Source organism: Monodon monoceros, unplaced genomic scaffold, assembly GCF_005190385.1.
Source record: "Monodon monoceros isolate NGI ecotype Baffin Bay Population unplaced genomic scaffold, NGI_Narwhal_1 Super_Scaffold_13, whole genome shotgun sequence".
Lineage (NCBI taxonomy): Eukaryota > Metazoa > Chordata > Mammalia > Artiodactyla > Monodontidae > Monodon > Monodon monoceros.
In genome coordinates this window covers 4,841,006-4,853,350 of record NW_021703769.1, presented here as the reverse complement: position 1 = coordinate 4,853,350, position 12,345 = coordinate 4,841,006, and the positions used below count along the sequence as shown (strand labels likewise).

General features: G+C 48.9%; 1 protein-coding gene across 1 annotated transcript in view; it reads right to left on the bottom strand.

Moving 5' to 3' along the window:
- LOC114893914 (serine/threonine-protein phosphatase 4 regulatory subunit 1-like) overlaps positions 1-12,345 on the bottom strand; it is a 62,300-nt gene that overhangs the window by 11,055 nt on the left and 38,900 nt on the right. The window contains 6 exon segments of the mRNA XM_029219882.1: positions 2,008-2,199; positions 4,729-4,870; positions 5,967-6,142; positions 6,678-6,845; positions 8,401-8,466; positions 9,262-9,369. Of these exon segments, the coding sequence (XP_029075715.1) occupies positions 2,008-2,199; positions 4,729-4,870; positions 5,967-6,142; positions 6,678-6,845; positions 8,401-8,466; positions 9,262-9,369 (852 nt within the window).

Below are 12,345 nucleotides of genomic sequence, written 5' to 3'. Positions count from 1 at the left end.
CCCAAGTCAAGGCAACCCCGGAAGGAATTGGGAGGTCATTTCCCCAGAAAACTACCTGGCAGTCAAAAGAGACAAGTGGGAAGAAACAGGCCCCTCCTTCCCCTGGGCATCTCGGGACCAAGTTGGTACATGAAGATGGCGGAGTGGGAGCTGGACCGAGGTCAACGCAAGGGCCGAGGGCGAGCAGCCTCCCAGCCTCACCTCCTCTTCTGTCCTCATTGCTTAAGCTCTGAGTTTTTTTGTTTCTTTTTCCTTCTTTTGCAACTAGAGGCATCCTGCCTGATCCCTTAGCAAACTAAGAGTCAAATTCAAGAGCCCTGACATCCATCGCCATAAACCAAAAGCCCAATTATACAGGCCCCTTTAAGATCCTTCACTCAAGACAGCCAACTTGGAGGAATCTGTTCTCTTTTCCCTTTTCACTTCTGTATATGACAAAGAAGCCCGAATACCATCACGTCTCCCACCAAGGTAAACGTGACCACACCTTTCCACTTAACACAGGTGATTTTTATACTCCAGGTAACAAAGGTAACAATGTGAGCTTTCTTGCCTATTTTTTGAAGCAAATCAGCAAAACAGGATATCATCTCATTCCCTGCTAATCAAAGGCAACCTTAATAACCCTTGAACATTTTATATTCAGGCTTTTTTAATTCGTCTTTTGTTTAGCTTCACTGGAGTAGACCAAGGGGGTAAAAGGAGGTGGTAAGTTAGTTTAATCACGGACATCAAAATATAAACTGTGTGACTGGAGAAACAATTGGTGTTCTGACCCTGGAGACCACATTAAAGAGATTCTCCATCGTGGTACATGAAAATGAGAGGGGCCCACACATCATGACTTTATGATCACAGACCCCTTGCTAATTTTAATTCGCTAGTCTCACCACTACCTGTGAAGGACCCCAACTCAAAGGGGTCCATGTGCGAGTTTAGTAGGAATTAGGAAGGCATCAGAGCCTCCTACCACGAGTGAGCTGGAAAGCTAGAGAAACTCAAGGTGAGAAATAAGTGCCAGGCTTCCTTTTCGCCCCAAACACGGAGTCCCAGCCTCACGGGGGCTGGTTCCAGACTAGAGGAGAAACAGTAGTGAGCTACTTGTCTTCTCAAAATCGCCCCTCCAAGGGCTTCCCTGGTGGCACAGTGGTTGAGAGTCTGCCTGCCGATGCAGGGGACACGGATTCGTGCCCCGGTCCGGGAAGATCCCACATGCCGCGGAGCGGCTGGGCCCGTGAGCCATGGCCGCTGAGCCTGCGCGTCCAGAGCCTGTGCTCCGCAACGAGAGAGGCCACAACAGTGAGAGGCCCGCGAACCGCAAAAAAAAAAAAAAAAAAATCTCCCCTCCAAGAAACGGCATCCAGCACCACTCCCGAGCAAGCACGGGTTAAAGGAGGCCCACAGGACGGGCTGGAGGTAATGCGCAATCTCAAAGGTCACTGTCAACTTTACATTCTAGGAGTTGCATGAATTCACCTCCCCTTGCTACTGAAAGATATAAGCGTCGGTTTAGCAGTGAAATAAAGCATTTAGACGGTTAATCCCCCCAAAGAACCAGGTTGTCTTTGGAGAAGAAGGAAGGTGCTTTTGGTCTCCCCACGTTTGTTTTTTTCTTTGCGGTACGCGGGCCTCTCACTGTTGTGGCCTCTCCCGTTGCGGAGCACAGGCTCCAGACGCACAGGCTCAGCGGCCATGGCTCACGGGCCCAGCCGCTCCGCGGCATGTGGGATCTTCCCGGACCGGGGCAGGAACCCATGTCCCCTGCATCGGCAGGCGGACTCTCAACCACTGCGCCCCCAGGGAAGCCCCCCCACGTTTGTTTTGTGGAGGAGAGTCGGGGTTATCAATCACCCGATTGATTCGCTGTCTAGTTATCCAAAACATGACCTTAAGAATAAAATTAAATGTGCCATTTATCAATTCTGCCAGGATATATTAATAAAAGAGAACGCAGCTGCGTGATTTCTGTCACATCCTCGCTGGCTGAGGGAGAGGGCAAAGACTCACTGTGCTTTGTAGCGTCCTGGCCGCGGCGAGCTCATTCTGCGGGGGTGACGCCGCCGGGGGCCGGCTGACTGCCAGGGCTGGGCTGGGATCTGAGCTGGGCGCCCCCTGGAGCCCCCGTCGGTGGGCGCTCGGGCTCATCCATAGAGTCTGGCTGTGCCGCAACCAGTGCAGCTGACAACACCTGAGCTGCAGCTGCAGGAAGAGAAGTTCCAGGAATTTGAATAACTTTATGTGGTTTGCAGGGACTGACTCACAACAAGACAGGCTGGACGTGGACGCACCGCACAAGCCGCCCCCTTGTGGACGTCGGGCGCCCGGCGCGAGCTCTCGCCGAGGTGCTGACGTTTACAGCCGTCAGCTTTATCCCAACTAAATGCCAGCCACACACAGAGCGTCCGACCTGAACTCTAGAAGCCTCAGCTAGGGAAATCAGAGCCCAATCCCGCCACCTTTCACAAAAAGACAACGCGATGCTCCTGAACGCTGCTGTCTGGGAGGCCCACCAACATGGGGGGGGGGGTCCCATCCCCCATTGATAAACCAGGGTGGCCGTTGCTCTGCCACACGCATATACACGCACGCGCGTGCTGGGATCAATCCATCCCCGTCCACACCGACGAGTAAAGACCGCGTGCACCCAGCCCCGAGCGCTACTCGTTCTTTCTGTCCACAGCACGGCTATTCGAGACTCTCCTAACAGTGCAGATGACACAGTTCACATGCCTTTCCGTAAAAACAAACTGATGTTTCCATGTCTCCAGCCTCCAAACACCACACACACACACACACACACACACACACACACCACACACACAATACTGCCTGCATCCTGTTTTCTACTAGTTCAATTCAACAAGAGTCCTTAAAATGTTTAGAGCTTACAAGGGCTCCCCACTGGGCCCAGGGCAAGGTGCCACCTCCTTAGCGCACCCGAGGCCCTTTCCAGGGGTCTGAGTGACATTTTCAGCCATGGCCAGTTCACAAATACCCAACGGGTAGTTTATTTCTCAATCTTCTGGGGTCCCAGATCCCTTTGAGTGCTGATGAAAGCTGCGGGTCCTTCCTTACAAAGAAATTAAGTCTGCATATGCACACAAGATTTTACAAACAACGATTTCAGGAAACTGGAAGAAACCTCTGAAACTCAGCCCTCGACTTCTCAAGATGATGGAGTCCTGGCCGTCGCCTAAAGCCTAAAGCCCACGTCAAATGTCAGCTGCTCTGCAAGGTCTTCTCCCAGATGCTTCCTCCGCCCACAGGCGGGACCGGCTTCCTGCCCTGTGCGCCCACCCCTGCCCCAGCCCGTGCCACCCCCTATGCCGGGTGGTTGTTTCCATAATCCCCTCAACCAGACCGTAAGGGCTTCACGTGTCGGGCATTACTGCCCCAGCACCCAGCCCGGGTCCAAGCACCGAATAAGGCAGCTTTAGAAATGTGTCTTCCAGAAACAGACCTTTGTCTATAACAATTAGAAGCGATATGTTACATGTGCTCATTCCTTCAGCAAACACTGACTTAATTTCCTTTATAAATTTAAAGACAAAGAATAATCACAGGGCTAACTGGATTTTCACATTTCCTTTCCCGAAAGCTTCACAAATCTTTGCCCGGCAACAGCAGCAAGTGTTGTTTTTTTCCAATTTCCCCAACTCAGGGAAGAATACAAATACAGCCCCGTTTAGAGAAAGAAGAGGCATGGTGATGGATCTGGACTGCGAGGCCTGGCTCCCAGATCAGACGCTCTGTGGGAACACCAGTCACAGAATGAAAAATACCCCAAAGAAGAAGCTGTGCTCCTCCTGGCTGTACAAAGGGAAAAACCTTAAGGTTTAGGTGAGTTAACAGGCTCCAAAAGGAGCACCATCCTTGGCTGTTCGTAACTAGAAAGGGCTTTGTCACATGGCGAGAGACAGAACCGTGTCCAAGGAGCTAATATAATTTCCACCGCTCCAGACACGCCCGAGAACTAGCCGCTTTTATCTGAGAACCGGGTCACACGGCTGAAAAGCAAGGAGGCAAAACCCTCGCAGAGACCTGCAACAGCAGGATCCCCGGCGTGAGGGCTGTGTGGAGACTGGGCCAGGCGTCCCCGTGGTGGGTGCGCAGGGTCGATCGAGGGAAGTATGCACACGTGGACAGCCACACGGGCCCGGCTGACACACAGTCCAGAAAGATCCCGTTTTCTCTTGTATTACCGTGGACAACAGCTACCTTGCACACCTGGGTCGTTCATCATATGCTCCTGCACACCACCCAGGACTCTCTGAATCTCGCTCCTATAGCCACACAGCTTCTATGCACGGCCTCGGGCGTGCCGCCACCCAGGACTCTCTGAATCTCGCTCCCAGCCACACAGCTTCTACGCACGGCCTCGGGCGTGCACACCACCCAGGACTCTCTGAATCTCGCTCCCAGCCACACAGCTTCTAGGCACGGCCTCGGGCGTGCACACCACCCAGGACTCTGAATCTCGCTCCTAGCCACACAGCTTCTACGCACGGCCTCGGGCGTGCCGCCACCTTCCTCCCGCGGGCCAGCCTCGCTCAGGAGCAGCTCTGAGTCCTTGCTTATGTCAGGGAGAGGAGTTCGCCAATAAAGGAAATTATTGAAAACGTCCTCAGGACTCCCTGGGCGGGCCCAGGCGTCTGGTCCAGGATGGCTGTTGACGGGGAGGTCGTTAACACTGGGGAGCTTCGTGGCCTTGGGGGAAAGCCTGGTCACCTCGGCTCCAGCCAAGACAGAGTCTTCCGTTGGGTTCTCCGTCAGGCCATTGGAGGAGCTACTGATGCACGGAAAATTGCTGGTGTCCGTGGATGTGCCTTCCATGGGTAGAGCTGGCTCTGTCTGGCCCGGCTTTGTTGAACTAGTTTAAATTGAGGGAAGCAAATTTTTAGCACCGTGCAATAGACTGGAAGTAAAATGGGGAAACATCAGACGCCCATCCTTGCGAAGCCAGTCCTCCTCTCTACCTGGCTACCCAACCTCCCGTGTCTTCCGGTGCCAGAAGTTAATAACCTCACAGAGGATAAGAGGTCCAATCGGTGCCCTCTGCCCCACTGGGAGTATTAAAGCACTGAAAATGCCACAGGAAGGTTCACCCAATCCCTCCATTACATTCAAGTGGTGCATCAGCCCTGGCTTCCGCGGGCACCCCTTCCGTGGCGAGACTTCATGCACTTCCTGCTCATCAGTGCCTCCACCAGGGGGCAGGCATTAGAAAATAAAAGGTGCTAGAGCTGCTAAGAACTGGCTACCGGTGAACCACTTGGAAAGTCTTGATGAGGAAGATGTGGCACACAGGCCTGACCTTCAGCAAGAACTCAATGCATTTTGGTGGAGAAAGATGGAGAGAAGGATGCACCAATCTTACGAAGCATCCGTGCCATCCGAGATGTGAATCACCTCCTCTCACGGCTGAGGAGGAATATTCGCAATGGAGAGATGCTTGTAAACTACCTCATGTGGCCTGCTTAGTACGTACCCATCGTCTTCTGAGGAAACAGGAAAAAACCCGAGATCAATCTCTAGAACTTACTAGAAGAACAGTGTGGGCCTACTAACGGTGAGTCAGGAATGTCACCTTCATGTGCTTGAAAAATCCTACGGCACAAAATTCTATTGGGGAGACTTCACATTTTCCCTGTGTAAACTATCCAAAGAACTTCATTAATCAAAAAGTAAGAGAAAATTTTCTTTATAGATTATTTAATCACGACTCTGAGTGAATATTTTATCTAAATTTAGGAGACACAGTAGCTTCATTATTTATAACCCACTAGTCATGTTTCAAAATCATTATTGCAATTACTTTTTGCTTCTTTACATAATTAAAGCTCTAATATTCCATCGTGCCCAGAAGGTCACTGTTACTAAAGCTCCAGACAAGTTAATTGCTAGAATTTTAGGTGGATGCTTGAGGTGAAGCCGGGATCCTGATAACTACCCCAGCCGAAACTTACCAGGCTGAGGACATGTTCCCATGGCTGCCTGCACCCGGTGACCCGGAGGTGAAACCCGAGTCCAAATCCGGAGCCGGTGGTCGGATGCTCAGGGTGCCATCTTCTCGAATATAAAGGCCAGCCCTGGAGGGGTTGGCAAAGGTGAAGATGACGGGGCCCAGGGACTGGAAGGCAGCCTGGCGCACCCGAAACCAGAGAAGAAGGGCGCGGTGGACGTGGTGTCGGCCAGGTCTGATCCCAAGCTGAACAGATGGCTGATCACCAGCCAATTCACCGTCCGCCACATTATGTGTAAGCAGATGTACTACTTTCTAAGGCATTCCCTAAGCTCCAAGTAAACTATTTTTCAACAGAAAATCAGGAAAAATTTAGTGCCATCATGTAGTTTGTATGCTTCCAGAATATTAATTCTACATCAAATAATTCCAGACTTTGTACAGCATCTGAACAGACCTTATTCATCATTACGGGCATGGTTATGATCATAACAGAAGAGGCAACGATACAGTTACAGCTTTCTCCTTCTCCTCGTTTCTGTGATGTTCGTTTGCTATGAATGCTGACGTGTGTGCCACTTCCTTACTACGCACCAGGCTTCTGAGACTTTAGGTGCCCTGATAATCCTCACAAAGTCTAAATATGCCAAATCCGTTACTGAAAAGACACAGTAACAGTGCCCAGTCCAAAGTCACACCGAGGCCTGCGAGTGGCCGCACTCACCCATCGACAGGGGTCGCCGATCAGTGTGATAAAGAGAGGCGAGAGCCTGGCCTGGCGGCCCTCGGGGGACGTGTTGTGGGACACGGCCACGAAGCACTCCGCACAGGCTTTCCTCATCCCCCATGCATTGTCTGAGCAGAGCTCAAAAAACTTCGGGAGCTACCAAAGCAAACAAAACCATGTCACCCGAAGGAAGGGCAGACCTGTTTCAATGATGTAGTTAAGGCAGAGCCTTAAGTTAATGACACAAAAGGGAACTAGCTATGAGTCCAAAAGGAATCCTCTGAAACAAACAGAAATTAGGATAAGTAACTTCCTTTACCGCTTAATCCTAGTAAATGACTGCGTTAAATTCAACAAGATAATACAGAAAACCTCCCCAAAGGCTGAATGACTGATATGTGCCTGTGAACTGTAGAGAAGAATTGTGAATGACTTTGAAATTGTGGATTCCCCAACTAGCAGCCCCACCCAGGTCCCACGGTCTTTGGCTGGGGTACTTTAGTGAAAGAAGGCATACTGTTAAAACCTCACAGTACCGCCAACAGTTCCAGTCCACGGAACACAAACTGTGTGCGGTGGAATGCAATGGATTGTCATCACGCTGGATATACACGGTTGTGAGTCCATTTACAAGTTCACATCGGTCCTCCTCGGTGTGACCGTAAATGTGCGGCGCTTCGGTTAAGCTAGCTGTATTCCAGCCATACAGGTAGCACGCCCTGTCATGTAAAAGCGGCAAGTGCTTACTCAGCACAGTTCTCTGGGGGCCTGGTACTGGGTGGGCAGTGGAGAAGCAAAAGTAAACGTGATGGAGTGAAGTCCCCGTCAGCAACGCTGCAATGAGGCGTGGTGGGGGACACGCAAGCACTCTGAACAGAACGTCATGGAATGCTGAAAAGGGAGACCCAGCGGGCAGGTGAGTCCAGACAGGGAAGGAACCTGACAGAGGCAAATGCACACGCAAGCTGGGTGAGAAGTGTGAGTAGGGTCCCCCCGCCAGGCAGGGAAGCCTCTGGAAGGAGACGGGCAGTAATGAGCAGGAGCAGGGAGGTGCACGAGAGCAGAGAGCTAGCTGCAAGGCCCTGAAGAGCCCCCCGGCTGCCTGGTGATGTGGTTCTCCAGACTGTTGTGCTGAGAATCACCCAGGGACTTCAGCAAAAATACAGACCCCGGCCATGCCCCCTTTCACCCTCCCTGCAGTTCAGATGCACGACCGAAGGTCAGGGCGGCGTTCGGACCCGAGGGAGGCGAGTGGAGGGAGGCAGGAAAGGTACTTGTGAAGGGAACTGAGGGGTCAACAAGGGTCTGGATTTTAATCTGTAAACCAAGAAAAAAATCCCACAGGTTCTGAAACCCAGGAGCGAGGTGGTGGAGCAGTGTTCTAGAAAGAGCAGTCGAGAAGGGACAGAGGGCCGCTTACACAGTGAGATGAGCCGGGGTGGGGGGTGGGGGCAAAGCGAGCAGTGAGGAAGCCACAGCAGAAGTCCCCGGGGGGGAAGAGGGCGGGGCTGCCCCTGCAGCATCCCACACACCAGCTGCCTGAGGCTTATAAGAAGTGTAAGCTTCAAGAGCCAAGAAACCTGAAACTGATGGATGCAAAACTGAGCTGCCATTCCAAAGTAACAGACTCATAAATACAAAACTTCACCACTGATTTCACAAGCGCCCTAAGAAGTGCATCAGCAAGTACAGCTGGCATAACGTCACGTACCAAAAATTTCTCGGTGGCTTCTTGTCCGACAGCACGACAAATATCACCAAAATTTGGGGCACAAACCTTAAAAAGGCAAAAGGCATACTCATTATTCTCCGATTTCTTTTTGTCTTAACAAATTGTGTAAACTAACAAGCAGGAGCCTTGAGAGCAACGAGTCCTCTGGTCGGGCAGCTAACAAGCACTTACTGAGCCCAGTGCCTCCACTGCACCGGAAACAGAAGATTTACAATAGAGCACCACACGCTAGGATGCTGTGGCTCCTCATCATCTCGATACATAATGCTTTTGGTTAGCACTAGAGCAAAAGAGACCATTAAGGTCCTCTGCATGGTAAATGAGACCCAGCTCCTTGCCTCTGCTTCATGAGGGGAGACCACAGGGAAGATGGGCAGCTGCACAGCAAGGTGGACGGTGAGGCTGCTCGGGGAGGGGGCTGGCAATGGTCTTCAGAAGGAAGAATATGACAACCGAGTGACGAGCGATAAACGGGGAGGGCAGTGCAGGGGGTGCAGTTGGAAGGTACAGCAAACATGCGAGGGTCCTGGAGCCAGTCAGCCCCAGTGATGAAAGGCCTTGCACGCCTGGGCCCCAGCACTGAAGCACAAGCCAGCAATGTCTCTTCCTCCTGTGCCCAAGAGGGTTACCCTCACGGAGTCTAACCCTACGTCTCCACAGATGCCCGGATGGCAGGGAAAACTGGCAACAGTGTTCACTGTTTTCCTTACACAGTTCACACTGGCCACGTTTTTCATCCAGACTGTGTCTACTGAGGAAGTCCAGGCACTTTAAAGGAATCAATTTTGAATCTTGTTTAACTTTTTGAATTCTTCAAGTATTGAAACTGTACGTTCCCACCTTCCGAACTTGAATGAGCTTCCCATCACCACACAGCTCACAGAATCGAGGGAGCAGCAGGCATTCAACCGTGCTCTTGCTCAGCACTGACGCCAGCTTGCAGATTATCTACAAATAACAAGAAAACTTGGGTCACTTGGAATGCCAAAGCGTAAATGTCCCACATATCACTAACTGGATTCCGAAAGCTAATATCAAAAATATTGCCAAAATACCCAGGAGGTCAAAACAGAGAACACCTTCTTTTGCATTTTGTCGAGTTGTATCAATAGAAGGCCAACAGTTTTCAACTTTTACTCAGATATGTTTTGTCTAAAGCTGAAGAGTTACCATTTGCCAGGTGCCTACCATGTGCCCGACACGTGAATGAACAATTTATGTGCATTACCTCTTTCATGTTCCTCAAACCCTATGACATGAGTATCATTTATCTTCATTTTTCCAGATAAGGAAACTAACGCTTAGAGAGGTTAAGTCATGTTACCAAAACCAAAGAGTAGTGAGGTGGGACATACAGTAACAGCTGGACAAAGCATAAAAGACGGCTCACAGGCGATCACTGAAGACTAACCAAACACTGGTGGGGACTAAATGGAAGCAGACCCTTGAGAGGGGAAACCACACTGGGTACAACATGCACTGCTTGCTGCTGCCTTTCTGCCTGGGGCATCCTTCATTCTGTACAGCCATGCGGGGTAGCTGGACTTTCAAGTAAAAGCTACCGTTTTACTGGCTTGAGAAGTCAGAGGACAGAGACGGAGGTGGCCAGGGAGGCTGGAAAGTGAGGGTAAAAATCCTGGGAGGGAGGGAAGGACAGAGGAAGGAAGCTAAAGAAGGGAGAGCCCCCACCTCTGATTAAATCCTACTCTTATCCTTGGCTGATCTCAGCACCACGTGGGCACAGGGGAGATGGTGAGTTTCACAGAGCAAAGCAATAGCTTGAAGGCAGAAGGATCTGTGTGGTTTCAGCTGCTGAGAACTGCAAAGGAAACAGAATCTGAACTGTTTGCTAGAACAATGTTAACACTCTTCAGAGGAAAAACACAGAATTCAGAGTTTCTGCAATGTTTCATTGAGAAGATACATTAGTCACAGACGTGAGAACAAATGGGAAAATGTGACTTACATTCAAGAAAAATCTCAATCACTAGAAACAAATCCACAGAAGATCCAGATGTTAGAATTAGTGGATTTTAAAGAGCTATTATAAATATGTTCAAGAACTAAAAGGCAAATAGAGTCATAACAAATGAACAGATAGGAAATCTCACCAAAGAAATGGAAACTATAAGAAAGAATCAAGACTTCTGGTAATAACACTGTAGCTTGGTCAGACTTACGCTCTTACAGGTAACAATTACAGAATCGTGAAAAAAACATAAAAAAACAATCATTTAAGAGTACTGGAGAGCAACCAAAAGGCAGAAACTGGAGCAGAGGCTGTCCTTAAAAGATGAACTGCAACAGGAGAAATTTGCAAATAAGGTCCAAAGTCTGTGTCTATATTTTGCTGAGATCTTTGGCCGCTGCTAAACTACACATATATGGGGAGACCCCAGGGACCCAGCAGAAAAGCAGCAGCCAGAAACTAAACAAACTGAGCAGAGGCGTCAGCTGCTGCTCTCCACAAAGGAGACAGCTGGGAGCTGGAGATCAGACAAGACTACTGCCTGCTATGTAAAAAATCACTTTAGAGAAATAAAACAGAATCCAGATCTCTGTAGTGTATCATTTTTAATGTCCAGTATTCAATTAAAAATAACTATGTATTAAGAGGAAAAAGTGACCCATAATAAAGAAAAAATCCATCAACGGAAATCAACACCAAGATGATCCAAATGTTGCAACCACCAGACAATCACTTTCAAGGAGCTTTTATAAATATATTCAAGGATGAGAAAAAAATACAAGCATAAAGAACATATAGGGAATCTCTACATCATAGAGATATATAAACTATAAAAAAAAAAAAAAAGGTCAAAATGGGGACTCCCCTGGTGGTCTAGTGGCTAAGAATCCACCTTCCAATCCAGGGGATGCAGGTTCAATCCCTGGTCAGGGAACTACGGTCCCACGTGCCGTGGGGCATCTAAGCCCACACGCCGCAACTGCTGAACCCATGCGCTCTGGAACCCGTGCACCACAACTAGAGAATCCGCACACCACAACGAAAGATCCCACCTGCCACAATGAAAGATCCTGCGTGCTGCAACTAAGACCCAACGTAGCCATAAATAAATAAATAAATAAATATATTTTTTTAAAGGTCAAAATGGAAACTCTAGAGCTGAAAACGACAATAACTGAAATAAAAAATTTAATGGAAAGGGCTAATAGATTGGAGGTGACAGAAAGAGTCACCAAACTTAAAAACAGATCAATGAAGGTCACTAAATCTGAACATCAGAGACAAAAATTACTTAAATAAACAAAACAAACAAACAAAAACAGAACCTCAAAGACCTACTGTTGGGACAATATCAAGGGTCCCAACTTTATAAGGCCTGGACTGAAAGGAGAAAGAGAGAAAAAGCACCTAAAGGAACAATAGCCAAACACTGCCCAAATAGGATATTTTCTCCACAGGAGTACGATGTGAATGACAGCTGACTTCCCCAGGAGACAACAGGGTGATATCTTTAAAGTGCTGCAAGGAAAAACGAAAACAAACCTCAATTCTATATCCAGTAAAACGATCATTCAAAAATGAAGGCAAAATAAAGAAATTTTCCGATTAAAACTGGGAGATTTCAGCAGCAGCCAACCAAATTCAAAAAAAGTATTAAAGGAAGTTCTTCAGGCTGCAGGGAAATGATACCAGATGGAAACTCAGACCTAGGAAAGGAAGCAAGAGCACCAAAAATGGTAAAAAAGCGGGTATAAAGGGCTATGCATTTCTTCCCTTTTCTTACTTTCTCCCAAAGATAGAATTGTTCAAATCTAAAATCATACCACATTACCAGGATCATCATGTGATGTACATGTCATAATGTATATGACAACCACAGCACAGAGGAGGAGAGGGTGAAGGGAGCTACGATGTTGCAGGGTCCCACATTTTTTTTTTTTTTTTTTTTTTTTTTT